Here is an 18534-nt window from a genome sequence, read left to right as displayed (position 1 = left end):
GTGTCCTCAAGGAGGAATAGAGGGGAAAGACACTACCAGCAGAGGACAGCCCAAACCTTTGCTGCCTACAAGACCGCCCCTGCCCCCGTGAGTGATCAGAAGGGTTTTCTGAGACCAACGAATGTGCAACAGCTTGTGCACACTATGGGTATGCAGGAACATCCCAAGGACTGGGATTGGTAAGGACACCTGGCTTTAAATCAGCTTGAAGATTGCTTCCATTAACGTGCATTGTGTTAAACCCACTACGCGATGTGTTTCAACCTTGGACTACCTCGCCAAGATCAAAGCCGACCTACTGTTTCTGCAGGAGTGTGGAATACCGCACCTCAGCACTTACAGGCAATGTTCGCGATGGTGGTCCCGCGGGCCATCGATCTGGTCAGGGCGAAATGATTCCTGTTCCTCCGGCCTGGGTATTCTGCTGCGGGGAGGCAATTTCACCACCTCCAAAGTTCAGGAGGTGGTGGGCAGTTGCCTCCTTGTAGCAGACGTAATGTACAGCAATGCTCTCCTCTGGTTAATCAATGTATATGCCCCAGTCCAATACAGCGAGCGGCTGACCATCCTCCAGCAGCTCCTTCTGCTGCTGGCTACGTCCAGACCAGTCATTCTAGGCGGTGGCTTTTAACTGAATCGTCGATGCAGCTGGACGATCCGGCAGTGATGACAGCAAACTGGACGCTACGTCCAGATTCCTAATGGAAACAGTAAAAGATGCCAAACTGCACGATGTCCTCAGCAAACCTGCAGACGGAGCGCAGTTTAGATACACATGGTCAAGATTGGACGGGTCTGCCCGTTCCAGGATTGACTTCCTGTTTGTGTCCCGTGCTTTCATGGTCTGATCCACCGACGTCAAGTTCTTCTCTGACCACTGCCTCTTACTGGCCGACTGTCACTTACAGGACGACCAGTGGGTTGGCAGGGGGACATGGAAGCTGACTGTAAGACTGCTGACCCCAGAGAACATTGAGGAGCTCAAAAGGGATTACAAAGGTTGGAGAACCGTGAAACCCCTCTTTGAGTCTCTGGCGCACTGGTTGGAAGTGATCAAGGAGAACATCAAGAGGTTCTTTATCCTCAAAGCTGTTCAGAGGGCGAGAAAGAGACTGAGGGAAATGTCCCGACTCCAGAAAAGAATGCAGAATCTGCTCCGGCTGCAGTCGATTAGGGTGGAGGTCAAGGAGGATCTCCAAGAGGTGAACAGCCAGCAGGCCTCGCTCTTTGCCACGGAGGCCTCCAAGATCATCTTCCGGTCCAGAGTCCACTCTGTTGAGCAGGATGAGATGTGCTCGCGTTTCTTCTTCCAAAAGGTACACAGAGAGAGCTCTGTGATCAGCAGCCTGAAGGAAGAGGACGGCTCGGTAACGTCTTCGCAGTCCAACATACTAAGGATCAGCAAATCCTTTTACGCTGGGCTGTACGACGTGAAGCCCATGGACAGCACAGCCTCCCAGTCCTTCCTGTTATCTATCACGGAGGTCTTAGGATGACAGTACACGGGAGAGTCTGGACAAACCGCTAAGTCTGGATCAGCTGACCAAGGCCGTCGGGTCCTTCGAGACAAGTAAAACTCCCGGAAGCAATGGCTTACTGGTTGAGTTGTATTCGACTCTGTGGGACTAGGTTCGTCCGGACCTGCTGGAAGTATACAAGAGTATGCTTCTGGCCAGCAGCATGTCTGAATCCATGAGGAAAGGCATCATCACTCTCATCTACAAGCGGAAGAGGGAGAGGGCGGAAATCAGAAATTGGCGGCCCATCTCACTGTTTAATGTAGACTACAGGATTCTGTCCGAAGTCATCGCCAGTCGGGTCAAGTCTGCTTTTGGAGTTGGTGATTAACCCCGATCAGACCTGTACTGTACCCGGCAGGTAGGTCTCTGATAGGTGAGCGTATCCCTGAGTAGCGCGAGACTATGTACAGGACAGGGAGGTGGACACCTGCTTCATCAGCTTGGACCAGGAGGAGGCTTTTGACAGGATATCGCACACATACATGATGGGCGTGCTCTGCAAAATGGGGTATGGGGAGGGAATCTGCAATCTGCTCTACACAAACATCAGTAGCGCAGTCTCAATCAATGGGTGGGAATCAGAAAGTTCCCCGGTCCAATCTGGAGTCAGACAGGGCTGTCCCCTCTCCCCGTCTTGTTTGTTTGCTGTATTGAACCTTTTGCTGAGTCCATTAGGAAGGATGCGGGCATAAGAGCGGTGACAATCCCAGGCAGCGGAGGCACTCGAGCCTCCCTGTACATGGATGATGTCGCTGTCTTCTGCTCGGATCCGTTATCCGTTCACAGGCTGATGAGCATCTGCGACCAGTTCGAACTGGCCTCGGGAGCCAAGGTTAACCACGGAAAGAGTGAGGCGATGTCCTTTGGGAACTGGGCTGACCGATCCTTTGTCCCCTTCATCGTCGGGTCAGATTATCTGAAGATGCTGGGGATATGGTTCGGAAGAGACGGGGCGTGCTCCAAAACCTGGAAGGAGCGAGTAGCCAAGGTACACCATAAATGGAGCATGTTTGAGCAGTGTTCTCTCTCCATTGTGGGTAAGAATCTGGTCATCAGATGCGAGGCGCTCACATTGTTCCTGTACGTGGTGCAGGTCTGGCCCATACCCCACTCCTGTGCCGTGGTGGTCACCCGAGCCATTTTCGCTTTATCTGGAGTTCCAAAATGGACCGGGTCCGGTGGGACATGATGTTTAAACCTCTGGATAAAGGGGGAAAAAACGTACCCAATGTCGCCCTCATCCTGATGACCACATTTGTGTGCGGCTGCATCAAGCTGTGCATAGAACCCCAGTATGCAAACACCAAGTGCCAGTATGTGCTGAGGTTCTTTCTGTCCCCGGTGTTGCAAAGGATGGGCCTGGACACATTGCCGTGGAACGCTCCATCCAGTTGGTCCGTGCCGTATCACCTATCCTTCGTGGAAAAGTTTGTGCAGAAAAACACCTTTGACCACAAATCCATCAGGCAGTGTTCTGCACGGAATGTCCTCAAGGCCCTGCGGGGAAAGGAGATGGTGGGACCCTGTCGGATGGCTCCCCGCACAGACTGCCAAAGTCATTTCGCAGAATGCCTCATCACCAGAACTTTCAAACAAGCACCAAGACGTAGCTTAAAAGCAAAATACTGCGGATGCTGGAAATCTGAAATAAAACCCAGAAATGCTGGAAATTCTCAGCAGGTCTGGCAGCATCTGTGGAGAGAAAGAAGCAGAGTTAACGTTTCGGGTCAGTGACCACCCCCCCCCCCCCCCCCCAAATATTTGCCAGTTCTGAAGAAGGGTCACTGACCTGAAACGTTAACTCTGCTTCTCTCCACAGATGCTGCCAGACCTGCTGAGTATTTCCAGCATTTCTTGTTTTTATTATCCAAGACGTAGCTTGGCTGGTGGTGAGAAGGGCCCTCCCCGTCAGATCCTTCCTGTACGCACGGAATCTTACTGTCTCTGCATGCTGCCCTCGAGGTGGCTGTGGTGGGAAAGAGACTGTTGACCACTTCCTTCTGGAGGTGTTGAAAGACTTGCAGTGGTTTTTATCGAGGTTCATCCCGAGCAGCTCGGTAACACAGGAGCTCTACGGTCAGTTCCCAGGGACGTACACTGAGATAAACATCAACTGCTGCTGGAGGACCATCAACTCAGTGAAAGATGCTCTTTGGTCTGCCCGAAACTTGCTGGTCCATGACCGGGTGTTGCAGACTGGCACATTCCAAGGTCCAGGACTACGTGCTGAGGGACGCACTAAAGCTTGGGGCAGCCGCAGCAAAGGCTCAATGGGGAAAGACCACTATGTAAAGTCCTCCCGCCACAGTGAACTGAGGGGCTGGAATCTGTGTAAAAACCCCTCGCACTGCATGCACCAAAATGCTTTTTACTATGTAATGCCAATGTACATTGCATTTAAAATAGAATGTCAGGAATTGTGAGGCACATCATGGATCCGAGAAATCTGATCTCTATTGTACTTGCCGAAATGTGGAATTTGAACTGTTTTGTAATCTATTTTTGCAATTTTTAAATGAATAAAGTATATATTTGAAAAAAAGTACTGAGGGAGTGCTGCACTGTCGCAGGGCCTGTCTTTCGGATGGGACGCTAAACTGCGCTCTCAGGTGGATCCCACAGTGCAATTTTAAAGAAGAGCAGGGCAGTTCTCCCTGTTGTCTTGGCCAATGTGGTTTGAGGAATAAATATCACTAAAATAAATTATTTGGTCATTATTGCATTGCTGTTTGTGGGAGCTTGCTGTGTGCAAATTAGCTGCTGTGTTTCCTACACTACAACAGCGACTACAAAAGTTCTTCATTGGCTGTAAAGCTCTGAGTCTAAGATCGTGAAAGGCTTTATATAAATGTAAGTCTTTCTTTCTATTATGGGAACATGAATTATTAAAATTTATTCTCTATTTCCCCAGTCTGTTCACTGAGCTGAATAAAATATTATTCAACTTTGGGCATCAGTATCATATCAAGCACTCCCAGGTCTGGTAACATACAGAGTAAAGCCTCCTCAGCATTGTCCCAGAAACCTGCCTTCCTCAGCCTCAGATTTCCTGCTTACCTCTCCCATCCTAAAGTATATCAGTTTCCGGCTGAGTTTAGTGTCGCATCCAAAAGATGGCACCCCTGACACTGGCCATTGTTATGGCCTCCGAGTGTGCTTGCTATATTATGGACTGTTCCCACTGGAAACTGGATTAACATAGCCAAACCTCAACCCCACATTCTTCTTCCACCTTAGTTGTTAGTTGAATCTTGAGTGGTGCGCATCAAGAAGAGTGGTTTCATTGGTGAGGAATGGAATTTGTTTCACTTATTAATGCACTGTCTGAAATGAGCTCTCCCCAAACAGCCATGGTGGGTTTTAGATGTGCTGTCATGCTGTGTTGGCCCAATAGTCATTGCTCGGCGCAGCAGGTCTACTTGAACTGGTGTGCTATCTGTAATGCTCAGATAATCTACTCGACTGACCCAAGGCTTTGTGCCTTCTTGGCAGAAGCTAGCCAAATATGCTTAACTCATGACCCCTTGTAGTTTCTAGAATCATGGAGACTTACAGTACAGAAGGAGGCCATTCAGCCCATTGTGCTTGTGCTGGTTCTTTGAAAGAACAGTCATGCTTAGTCCCGCACCCCTGCTCTTTGTCCTTAACCTGTAAGTTCCTCAGCCTCAAGTACCTGTCCAACTCCCTTTTAAAATTATTTATGGAATCCGCTTCCACCACCTTTTCAGCTAGAGTGTTCCAGATCCCGACAACTCTGTGTAAAACAATTTCTTCTCGTTTTCCCCTCTAGATCTTTTGACAATTATTTTAAATCTATGACCTCTGGTTATTGACCCACTTGCTGGAGGGAATATTGTTTCTCCATCAATTCTATCAAAAGTGGAAGTATCTTTCTCCTTACTATTCTGAGCCAAAAAGGATGGCCCTAGAAATGAAAGGCCAGAGTACAGAATACACCATGGCACCTCATCACCTCTGGTACATATTCTTGATACCTAGTGACTACGTGGTGACTTTCATGCAAGGAGGTTAATTTTCTGTGACCCATTGCCACAGGTTTAATGAAAAGTAGTCGAATACCCATTATTAGGAAATTCTACATTCAATCTATAATGAATAATCTTTAAGATGATTCTGCTAACTACATGTGTTGGGTTTTATATTTGTGTAACACTAATACGGAAACAATTTTAAAGGCAATCGTCAACCAAAAAATATGTTAAACAGATGTACCGGTTTGAGTCAAATCGGGATTCTCAGAAGTTTGTGGGTTCGAGTCCTTTACCAGAGATATTTGAGCTCATAATTTAAGCTGACACGCTGGTGCAGCATTGAGAAAGTGCTGCATTGTTGGAGATGCTGTCTTTGGAAGAGATGTTGAACCCTGCCTGCCTGCTCAGATGAGCTTTAAAAGCTCTCGTGGCAAGATTTGAAGAGCAGGGAATTCTGTCAGTGTGCTAGTCAACACTTTTCCCTCCGTCGTTGTTGCTGCAAAGAATTAATTGGTCGTTCATCTCATTGCTGCTTGTGGGATCTTGCTGTGTGCAAAATGTTCACCGCACTAGTCTGTGAAACAGCGATCACTGTGCTTGAAAAGTAGTTTGCTGTATGTAAGACGCTTCTGAGTGCAATACAAAGGCTCTGTTTGAGTGACATTGTCCAACTGGTTCGGTACTTGTGATGAGGTTGAGGTTGGACAGAGTACAAGGAGCTCTATCAGGTTCTCAATACTCACTAAGACTGATGTGGCAGGAATGCTAGACACTGATATCAGACACAAAAAGTGGACGAGTAGTCCTTCAGTGCGGACATCCTCACCTTCAACAGCATGGAAAACAATTGGGACACATGAAGGAAGAAAATTCCGCCTCCAAAAATAACTTCCTGGAGTTGCATGGTACCTTTTTTAAGCTGAATTGGTACTTCCAACTCACTGGTTTTATTTCTTATCTTGCATGCAGAACTCCTCTTAGAACAGAGAAGGTGTAGGGGAGATTTAATAGCGCCTGTCAAAATCAACCAGAGGTGACAGATTTATGATAATTGGCAAAAGAACCAGAGGGGAGGATTTTTTTTTTTCTTACACAGCGAGTTGTTGTGATCTGGAATGCGCTGCCTGAAAGGGCAGATTTCAATAGTAACTTTCAATAGGGAATAGGACAAATACTTGAAGAGGGGAAAGAACAAGGGAGTGGGATTAATTGGATAGCTCTATCTAAGAGCCAGCATGATGGGCCGAATAACCTCCTTTTGTGCTTTAATTCTACGATTCTAAAAGAGGGACATCTTTTCAGGTCAATTTTTGAAACAAAGGATTAGGAAGTGAAGAACAGATTGACTTGAGGTGTACGTACGAAATGTCCTGCCTTTTTTAAAAACAAAACAAAAAGCACCACACGTTGTATTGTGTTTGTATGGCAGAGCTCTCTCCATAATAAAAGGTGATATTGAGGACAGTTGAGTTGCCATCAAACAGTGCTGCTACCAGTAAAGCTACAGATGCCTTTATCCATTTGAATCACTATTTTTTTTTTATTTTGTTCAATTCTGACTCTGACCTGGCATTCCATGATCACTGTTATCTTTGGGCACTCTTGGGATCTCTCTGTTCATTTGCATTAAGCTGCTGCTGTATGTTGATTGTCGCTTCATCCTTTGTGTAGGTAACTGAACGGACTGACATTGGAAAGGTTAGGAGCTGTAGACGCAGCATTTCTGGGAAGCCTAATTGAATTCACCATTTTAGAACTTGTGTGTCTGGAATTTAGAAATGTACAATTTTACGCAGTGCCCCGCAATTGCCAAGAATGGAGTTGAGGATGACATTGCACTTTGAAGCTTCCAGCCCGAAGCCAAAAAGGATTTTTAATCCAACACTGCTCACTCTGTGGGAACTGGAGTCCCTGAGGTGAATGCAGTCATTAACTCCAGCTCATGGCACAGTGTTTTACAATAAAATTCTTGAAATAATTGGGATTCAATTTAATTTTGCTTAGTTTTCTAAGAACACATTTTTAGTTAAATGAGTTACCATCTCAAGCCAAACTCAGTACTACTTGAGCTCATTTTCACTGCCTGCAAGACTTTGCAGTGTTTGAGCATTGCACGTGGTCTGTGTAGTAATTCACAGGGTATGTTGTAATGCATCAAATCGCATCAAGCCATTGATAAATGCCGTTATCAGGAAAGCTGGTCGGGAGGAGTTAGTGATCTTGGGTGAAGCAATTAAATAGGCCCTCAGTGAGGCAATATTTAACCCAGGGCCTTTCAGGGTCTTATCAAACTCTGCAGCTCCAAGATAGTTTCCACAACAATGTCAACATTTATCACTGGAACAATGCTTGTTTGTTCAATCTAATAGTTTTCACACCATGGTAGCTGCACACAGTACATCAGGTTTATTGAATTCAATTTGACAACTTGCCATAGTGGGACTTGAACTTGCGGAATTTTGATGGGAGTTCACCTAATTTCCCACTGAATGTACGATGAGATTAAAGAACGTCCATGGAGTTTCTACCCCCTGATCTCTGGGTTGTTAATCCCATACTATAATCATTACAATAATGTACCTAATAATTTATTGCTTTCTTGTTGAGGTAAACAGGTATATTTTCAGCTCCCTTTGGCAGGTCAGCTTCTCAGTAATGCTGTAACGATTCATGAAATCTGGGTCAATTAATATGAAGGGTACTTTGGAACACTGTTTGAATGTTTGAGAATTTTCTTCAATTCCATCTTATTTTATTATTCTCTCCTTTTCAGGTCCTTTGCCGCAGCCACTGGCAAATGGATCTCCACGAACACAGGTGAGTAATGACTGGGTCGACGGGATGTTTGATGTCTGAAGCAAGTGCAATTCTAACTCCGTAATTTATAAGGAATTATTGTGAATGAAAAATTCTTCTCCAGTTCCGTTTCTCCCACTTTAAATTCAGAAGATGTTCTTACATGGGATGACATAGGATATATAGCACAGAAACAGGCTATTCGGCCCAACCAATCCATTCTGGCATTTATGCGCCACTCGAGCCTCCTCCGGTCTTTCCTGATCTAACCCTATCAGCATAACCCTCTATTCCCTTCTCCCTCAAATGCTTATCTAGCCTGCCATAAATGTATCTATACTGGTCACTTCAGCCACTCCCAGTGGCAGTGAGTTCTACATTTTCATCATTCTCTGGGTAAAGAGGTTTCTTCTGAATTCCCTATTGGATTTCTTTGTGGTTATGTTATATTGATGGCCTCTAGTTACGTTCTTCCCCACAAGTGGAAACATTCTCTCTGTATCTGCTCAATCAAAACCTTTCATAATTTGAAAGACCTCTATTAGGTCACCCCTTAGCTATAGATCAGAATAAAGCTCTATAACCATGGAAGTAGTCAGAGATTTCATAACGATGCAGTATACAGTACTCTCCATGATCATGAGAGAGTGCCATTCAGAGGTAGTATACGTGGAGGAGTAAGGGTAACAACTTGCCTTCACCATCAACAGTACTTCTATAGCTTTCACAAACCGTGCAAGTGAGATCAGAAACGAAATGTGGAGGGGGATCATTTTGACTTTGGCCAAGTATAAAATGGACGCTGGTTATTACCAGGTGAGAAAGCTGTCTAGGGCTCTCTCTCAGCCTTCACCTGGTCTTACCGTAGCAGGGTTTAATTTTAAACACACTGTGTTTTTAGCTCCCCCTTGGTGAATCCTTGTTCACCACTTTCCAATTATAAGGCAAAGAAACCAGCACACACAGGTTTTCTTGAGTTTAAAGAAGAAAAGTTGAAATTTATTAAACTTGAACTTAAACTCAAACTCGGTTGCCACCCACAGATACACAACGCGCCCAAGTTAGCATGCATACGCGATACACACATGCAAATAGAGACAGAAAAGAGCAGAAGAAAAATAAAGTGGAAAAATTTGAGGCAACATCTGAAGAGTTTTTGTTACGGTTCTTCGAGCTCACTGTAGAGTCCTTGATTGTAGGTAGATCTTGCTTTTCATTGGGGCCCAGTATTCTTCTTAAATCTTGTCTGCTGTAGAAGACCTTTCTCTCTTGGGGCTCATGTGTCTTCAGATTCAGAGGCTTGTGAGAAAGAGATGGGAGCAGACAGGAGAGAGATCTTCTCAGTCCAAGAGCAAACAATCTTTCAGAGTTCAAACTCTCTGTGACCAGATTAAAAGAAAACCCTGGAACAACCAGTTAGTTATGTGACCAGCTGGTCTAACCAGTCCTGGCCGTTGTGGATTGTATCCTCCTTAGCAGGCCCTGGAATGCACTTCCTCACCTTCGATGTCTGGTAGTATGTAATTTTTTTTCCAGCCATGGCTGCTCTGTTTAGCAAGTCATTTCCTCACTCCAACAACAGAAGGGTCACTGACCTGAAATGTTAACTGTGCTTTAAATAAATAAATAAATGGAGATACAGCACTGAAACAGGCCCTTCGGCCCACTGAGTCTGTGCCGACCAACAACAATTTATACTAACCCTACAGTAATCCCATATTCCCTATCACCTACCTACACTAGGGGCAATTTACAATGGCCAATTTACCTATCACCTGCAAGTCTTTGGCTGTGGGAGGAAACTGGAGCACCCGGCGAAAACCCACGCAGACACAGGGAGAACTTGCAAACTCTGCACAGGCAGTACCCAGAATCGAACCCGGGTCCCTGGAGCTGTGAGGCTGCAGTGCTAACCACTGCACCACTGTGCCGCCCCATTCTCCACAGATGCTGCCAGACCTGCTGAGTATTTCCAGCATTTCTTGTTTTTATTTCATATTTCCAGCATCTACAGTATTTTGTTTTTCTCTTAGTTAAAAAAAATCAATGTTTGTGACAAAATTAATGTGCCTTATTCTTGGCAGGTGGGGGCCTAGCATTACAATGTTTTTGATTCAATTCAATAGAAATGGAAATGGGGAGAGATGTACAATAGGCGGATGAATCTCTCTTACCTGTTCATCGCCCAAAATCAAATGTTACCACCAAGATTTCCATGCTAAATACTATGTATTCAATTGGAGACCACCTTTGTCCAACTAAGCCACACACTGGCCAGGATTTTACAGGCCCCTCCTGAGATGGGGTCAGAGGCAGGGGTGGGGGAGCACAGAGAATCTCGACGGAGAGAAGTGGGACGGAGGACCCATCGCCTCCCCATCGCCCAGTGATCTTTCCAGGGACGGGATAGGCCGACAACGACCTTCCTGCCCAGAGGCCAATTGAGGCCCTTGAGTGACCTCTTAGCCTCTTCCCATCACTGCTGGGATCTTACCAGCAGCGGGGATGGGGGACTCTGCCACACAGGGCGGGTGCCTTGTAAAACATGGCACTATCCCTGTGGGATTGGGGGTGGTCCCTCCGTCATGGGCAATTTGTAGCCCACGGAGGACTCCCACCGGGAATAACTTTACCCCCACCCCCCCTCCCCCGGAACCCCTCTGCCCCCGGACTGAACAATCAGCCCCTCACCAGTGCCTTCCGTCAGGCCTTGACAACCGTGCCTCACCTACCTCTGTTCTGGGGTTCTGGGCCTGGGTACGAGGCATCTACAGTACCGACAACGGCCACCGCTCCCTGTGGCGCTGCCTATACTGCTGAGCTGCTGGCCCTCTGGTCGGCTGCTCTTGGAGGTGGGATCCCGTCTTTAAAGGGACAGGGAGCCCGCCTCCTGAAACTTTGATTTGAAAAAAACCAGAGGATCGCTCATTTACTAGGTTGGAGGGAAGGGGCAGGGGTGGGGGCACAAAAAGGCAGAGGTGGGGTTTCCCACACCTGGCGCCTGGAACCCTGTCTCCAGCACAAATCCAGCCCAATGTGTGTATGAAAAAAAAAGCAAGTAAATGTTCCGTCATTCTTTCTTGGTGCAGAAAAGAAAGCCTTAGTTTTCAAAAGGTAAACCCAACAGACCATATGTTGTTCTCTGAAACAATATACAAGTAAAGCAAATAGGAATTCTGTGAATGTAAGTATATCCAGCATTGAGGAACAGTGCCAGTTACACTGACTGGTAGAACTGGACAGTAAAATCGCACTTGGATTCCAATCCAGATTCCAATGAGAAATAGCTCAGAATTGATCAGGGCCATGGGGGAAATGCTGAGGGAGTGGGAATAATTGGATGGCTCTAATAAAGAGCCAGCACAGGAATGTGGTCCGAATGGCCTCCTTTGGTGCTGCAGAATTCTGAAGCTCCTCCTCTAACATCCTGACTTGGAAAGTGAGCAACTGAGAAGGAACAATCAGAAACTGCCTTCCATACATTCCCTCTCCTCACCAGTGCTCTGTGCCTCACTAACACCTCCTCAACCTAAGTAAGTTCTTCATATTGACAGTTAGTTGCAATCCAGATGATAGTTGATTTAGTCTAAAATTCTAATGTTCATCACGTCAGAGAGTTAATCATTCTTGCCTGGGGCAACTTCAAATCCAGTCAGCAGGTGACGGAAAGTTGGGTACTTGTTGGTCCTGTGGTATGCTCCTCTGTGAGGTCAGAGTATAGACTAGGTACAGCTTGTGGATCGCAGGGGTCAAGACCCACTCTTGGAGCCCTCAGCCAATGAGACATATGCTGGTTTATCTTCAATAATAGGAGATTATGATGAGAGCCTTGGGTAGCAAATAGCATTATATATTTATTTACTACATTGAAGGTGCTATATAAATGCAAGTTGTTGCATTGGTTGTACAGATGTTGTGAATATTTCCTACCAGAGATTACAATTCTTTTGTAATTACATTTTAATAACTTTTAAATTGCTAACTAATTGAATTGAGTGGATCTTATTTTAGATTTGTTGTATTGCGTCACCAAATCTATTAGGAGACACCAGTAAAATTGTAAGGAATGGAATGCAGGTTAATTTTTGTTATGCCAATGTTGTTCAAATATTCAATTTCTGTGAAAAGTAGCAAATCCAGTTTTGCTTGTGAAAACATTTATAATGATGTGAATCTTTTTCAAAGATGGTGAATCTTGCCCAAACCCATCAAGGTGTGCCTTCATTGTGACTAAAATCATTCATGGCTCCTCTTCAAATAAAGTTTGCTAAAAGCCTATCTCGTGAATGGATATTGGGAGCAAGGAGAGCAAGCAGTGAATGTAGGCTGCTGCGCACTTGCAGTGACCTAATTACGTTAGATCAGTCAGTGAGACGAGTACCTTTTGCCTGAAGTTAAATGTGACTAAAGTAAATTATCCTGCATTGGTTGACAGCTGGACTATCAATTTTCCTGAGTGAAAATTGACTTAATTCAAAATAAATTCATTCCACATGGCAGACAGGGCTGGAATGTTGATTTCAGTCTTGTAGGAGGGCAAATGAGGTGCACTATGCACTGCATTTGACTGCATCAGACTATATACAACCTCTTCTGAGCAGTTATATATAACTGATGTACATGGCATGTATATCATTTTCAGTTCTTGCAAAGTGTACCTGTTGAAGAGCTTTAAAGATTAATCTTGGTGCACAGAAGGTTTTAATGTGATTTTAATTTAACTTAATTTAATTTAATGTGATTTTATTTATTCCTCTAGAGTTTAATGGAGAATCCCTTTCATCACTAGAATGAGTTAAAATATACTGGTTTTGACATTATTTTCTCGATTCAGCAATTAGCCAAAAGGAATTATTTTGAACTTTCTAGCAAGGTGAAATACAATGATAGTGCATGTTTGCTGAAACAAGGCTGTAATTAAAAGCCCAGCTCCCCACAAATTAGAGAAAACTTAATTGCAGCCCTTGATGTTCTTCAGCTCTTTGAGGGTGTTTCATATTGTATAGAGAACAGTGATTATTTCTAAGAGTATCTTGCATTTTCTTCAGGTGGCTACATAAAAAGATCTAATCAGACAGTTAAATGAAATTTATTTAGTTAAATTATAGGAATTATAATCTACGGAGACTCTAATAATATGAATTGGATTGCAGAAGCATTCTAATTAAAACATAATGCACTTCAGATATGAATACGATTGGAGCAGAGCCCTAATTAAAGTTGCAAATTCAGGTTCTGCTTTGAAGCAATTTGTTCCATGAATAGCATCACAATTAGAAATCCAGATCTTCGAACATTGCAAAAAATCTAATCTGAAAGTAAATTTTGATTCAATCTACTACTTTTACAACTATATATTACATAGACTATTCTAACAGACTTCTACTTCACACAAGCCTATGCCCACTGTTCTTTGTCTCACCTCAGCAACATATCCTATTTCTCCCTCGTGTCTATCTAGCTTCAACTTAAGTGCATCTATGCAAGTCACCTCAACTACCTGTGATAGTGATTTCCACAGTCTAACCACTCTCTGGGCTTAAATAAAAAAAAGTTCTCCTGAATTCCCTATTGGATTTATGAGTAACTATCTCACATTTATGACCCCTAGTTTTGGACACCCTTACAAGCGAAAGCATCTTCTCCATGTCTACCCTATGGAAACTCTTCATAATTTTAAAGACCTCTATTTGGTCGCGCCCCCCCCCCCCCCCCCCCAGCCTTCTCTTTTCCAGTCAGTTAGGTCGGTTAATCTTTTTTTGTGTATTTACTTTTACTTCCTTTATTTTTCCTGCACAGGTGAAAGGTGACCTGGACAATGATCCATTTGCAGAGAGTGGATTGAATTTAAGTCCCACAGCAGCTGAAACCAGAGAGAAAGTGCAAGCTAAACGCAAGAACAAGAGGGCACCTCCGATGGACTGGAACAAAAAGCATGAAATTTTCAGCAACTTTTAAACTGGACAGTCCCATTGAACCCTTCAGATACCCTGACCTTCAGGCAGCAATGACATCTTCACTCAATTGTTTTTTTTTTCTCTCTACATCAATTTGCTGGCATAGCAGAGGGGAAACAAATGCCCGTTAATGATTATTAAAAGACTGTGACCAAAGATTTAACTTTTTTCATGCCAGCTGCTTATTTGCTTTGTGCTTGAGGTATACCTTGTATAAGATTTGTCGTAGCGCATTTTTAATCATGCTAGTAATCTGATGAATGTTTTCCACCCACTTTTTTTTTTTTGCTTAATTTTTGTTACTTGAGTTATGTTTTGATATTGCAGTCAGCCTTCATTTCCAGGGCAGAATAACTGGATGATTAGACAAGGGCTGTAGTCACTTTCTGAAGTAGAATTCGTCTTTTGTGAAATCTTGAGCATAATTTACTTGTTTGGATTGGTAGCTGTAGGCTATTCGACCATTCAGTCAAGTACCATGTCTAACTTTCTCAAGTATTTCCAGAGCTGCCTGGCTAAAATTTTCTTCGCTTACCTGGTCTTGTCTTTTTATGCAGTCACGGGTTAGTTTCACCAGATGGTGGTTTAAATGCAAAGTCTTATTAGATTTAATGGTAATTACAAAATGTGAGGTGGGTAGGAGGGAAGGCAAGGACAGGCATAATGTTCCCGAGCATTACAGCCTCAATGTAATACGCTATATGGAGGAGCCATTTTACTGCACATAAGAAATGTATTAACTTTTGTATGTTAACTGCTGTTTTAAGCAGCATTGAAAATATTTTTACATTTTCCCCCTTGCAATATTTTCACTGATTTACATTTGATCAGTTACTAAGTGAACGGAGTTATTTCAAGCAGTGACATTTGAGAACTAATAATAGATTAAATATTGGCTTATGCTGCACATCACTGTTTTGAGTTGGCAAGAGAGAGGAGGTGCATTTTATGCCATCACTGGTTATCTATTAATAAACACACACGCTTCACAATACACTTATATCGACTGATCGTACAGAATTAAGACAAATTTTTATGTTTTATCGATAATGTAAAGACAGTGGCACTAACCAAACACTACAACGTTGAGTCGATATTCAAGTTGGTCCCTTTTTTTAAATACAGTCGTTCAATCTATTTAAACAGTGTATTCTAAAGATTCCTGCAAGTCTGTGCTCTAATGAGGTGGAGAGAGTTAGGAAAAACAGGTTTGTGATTGTCGAAGATGGGTTTGCCACGTTGATCAGTAGTGGGTAGTGGAATTGGTACATTTTGAGAGCGTTCCAGAATCTGACCAGCTCCTGTTTATACTAACTTTCCCCATATTCCCTTTGAGTTTTCCAGCCGTGAATTCTGTGAGCGACATCATTAACTTTGTTGTTTTCCTGTATGTTCTAGTTGGAAGAGATATCTCTTTTTTGCAGCAGTTTGCAATTTTTGGATATTTTTCATTGCTATCCTTCACTGTAAACTTTTGCCTCGTGCAACACACATTGGTTCTCTATTTCCAATCCTGTATATTTTATTGAACCTTATTAATACAAGGCCAAAATCTAGGTGCCTCATTTTGAATAGTTTCTACATATTCAAGGTGTAAAATAACTAGAAACATTGCACAGGGGTCTAACTGAGGAGTCTATAACACTGGGGTTTGCATGGATCTTGTAAGTTTTTGACTGAAACGTGCACGAGCTTTCAAAAAATCTTTTTTTATATGTAAAACCAGAAAATGCTGGAAAACACTCAACAGGTCAGGGAGCATCTATGGAGAGAGAAAAGCAGAGTTAACATTTCTGGTTGAAGACTTTTTATCACCAGTACATTTTCTGACAATAGATCAAGGCCCTGAAACATTAACTCTGTTTCATTCTCCACAGATGCTGCCTGCTCTGCTGAGTGTTTTCCAGCATCTGTTTCTGTGTTTATTTCAGATTTCCAGCATCTGCAGTAGTTTTTATTTTGATTTAATCCTACTTTGAAATGCTGGAAATCCACTGCTGGAAACAAAGAGGGCCGGAAAAAGTTGAAGTATCTAAAAAGAAAAGATAGATGATTGCGGACTTTAATCCACATCCAGAGGTGGAATGTGTTAATCAGCATGATAAACATTTATGTAGCTAGGAACTGAATAATCTGTGCTTTCTAGCTGAATACTTTGCAGCCAATAATGCAAGATAAATAGCTACTTAAAGGAAAGCATGTAAACATTTCTATAAACAGGCAAATTTCTGATACCAGTGATTTTTGTGGTCATTATGCCTTAACCACTAGTTTGAACATCTCAAGCACATTTCAGTAACTTGTATAATAGTCTGTCCTCTGTGTATACTGTATATTGTTAATAAATGTATTTCAGCATGACCAGGCTGGCTGCTTTCACTTCATTGAATTGAATTTTGGGTAGCCTTGCAAAGAGCATTCCTTTTAATTGTGACAGAAACTACACCTGACAAATGAGACACATTAATTTCATCATATGGAACATTATTTTTGAACAGTTACTGGACTTGTTTAAAAAGACTACAACAGTGGCTGAAAACATGGCTGCACATTTGCATTCTAAAAGACAGTTGCATGAAGAAGACAATGGGAATACTCCCTGATTCAATTAGCCAGGTGGATTTTATCCGTGATGATCAAGAGACATTGGGAGTCATTGAGCCAGCATCCCACCCGCCACTGAGAGTGCCTGTGAGCTTGAAGGAATCCACAAATCTTGCAGGTGAGGCTACTCTAAAGAAGGAGCTAGTCACATGACTAAACTGTTGGCCAACCTGGAGTTAATTTAATTGTGCTCACAGAACAGTTTGGGAAGAGACTGCAAGTGAACTTCAAGAAGAGAGCACCTCTACCTCACTCTCTCTCTCTCTCTCTCTCTCTCTCTCACATAAAGTTCCAGGGACCCAAGGAAGTAACTGACGCCTCAAGACAGAACACCAGTGAAACAGGTTTGAAAGTATGCACTGGGCCCCAACGAGAACTGCAAGACTTAACTTCAATCAAAGACTTTACATCCAATCCAAAACCAGTAACTGACCTCCAGCTATTACTTCAAACCTTTCCCCTTCTTTCTCCTCCTCTGTCTCTATTTGTGTGTTTATCGCGTATGCATGCTAGCGTGGTCATGTCACGTATTTTTAGTAGTTTTAACTGAATTAGAGTTAAGGTTAATAAACTTACCCATTTCCTGTTTAAATCTGAGAAAACCTGTCTAGTGATTTCTTTGCCATTACAATTAGAGAGCTGTGAGCAAGGATTCACTGAGAGGAAGTGGAAAACACGGTGTTTTAAAAATTAAACCCTGTTACGGCCAAACCAGGAACAGTTTGAGAGGGGAGCCCTAGACCCTTGCCTCATCTGGTTGTAACATCAATCAAGTATAATCCAGACAATAACTTGCATTGATATAGTGCCTTTCATGTAGTAAAACTTTCCAAGGTGCTTCATAGGAATGACTAACCGACAGAACTTGTCACTGAACCACATAAGGTGATATTAAGACAGGTGACCAAAAAGTCTTGATCAATGTAATTGAAGATGGCAGGACAGGTTGAGAAAGCAGTTAATAAAGCATACAGTATCCTGAGCTTTACTCATATGGACATAGAGTACAAGACCAAGGAAGTTATGTTGAACTTGTATAAGACACCAGTTTGGCCTCAGCTGGAGTATTGCGTCCAATTCTGGGCGCTGCACTTGAGGAAAGACGTGATGGCATTGGAGAGAGTACAGATTCACGAGAATGGTTCCAGGGATGAGGAATTTCAGTTATGAAGATGGATTGTAGAAGTTAGTTTTCCTTGGAGAAAAGAAGGCTGAGAGGTGATTTGATAGAGGTATTCAAAATTTTGAGGGGTCTGGACAGAGTAGATGGAGAGAAACTGCTCCCACTCGTGAAAAGATCGAGAACGAGAGGGCACAGATTTAAAGTATTTGGTAAGAGAAGAAAAAGTGACATGAGGAAAAACTTTTTCATGTAGCGAGTGGTTAAAGTCTGGAATGTGCTGCCTGAGAAAGTGATGGAGGCAGGTTCAATTGAAGCATTCAACAAGGAATTAGACAGTTATATGAAAAGGAAGAATGTGCAGGGTTATGGGGAGAAGGCAGGGGAATGGAACTGAGGGAGTTGCTCTTCCAGATAGCTGGTGTGGACATGATGGGCTGAATGGCCTCCTTCTGCACTGTAACAATTCTGTGAAAGGGGTAGGCTTTAAGGAATATCTTAAAGGAGGATGCAGGGGCGAGAGATGGAGCTTAGGGCCGAGGCAG

At 43.4% G+C, this 18534-nt stretch overlaps 1 protein-coding gene across 1 annotated transcript in view; it reads left to right on the top strand.

Annotated features, from left to right (window-relative positions):
- LOC137383511 (Na(+)/H(+) exchange regulatory cofactor NHE-RF2) overlaps positions 1 to 17396 on the top strand; it is a 123943-nt gene extending 106547 nt beyond the window's left edge. The window contains exons 5-6 of the mRNA XM_068056540.1: positions 8286 to 8329; positions 14108 to 17396. Coding sequence (XP_067912641.1) covers positions 8286 to 8329; positions 14108 to 14266 — 203 coding nt within the window. The 3' untranslated portion in view covers positions 14267 to 17396. The remainder of the gene's footprint in view (positions 1 to 8285; positions 8330 to 14107) is intronic.
- Positions 17397 to 18534: the final 1138 nt, after the last annotated feature.

The sequence above is a fragment of the Heterodontus francisci genome, chromosome 24 (assembly GCF_036365525.1).
Source record: "Heterodontus francisci isolate sHetFra1 chromosome 24, sHetFra1.hap1, whole genome shotgun sequence".
Taxonomy (NCBI): domain Eukaryota; kingdom Metazoa; phylum Chordata; class Chondrichthyes; order Heterodontiformes; family Heterodontidae; genus Heterodontus; species Heterodontus francisci.
This window is presented reverse-complemented; position numbering and strand designations above follow the sequence as displayed.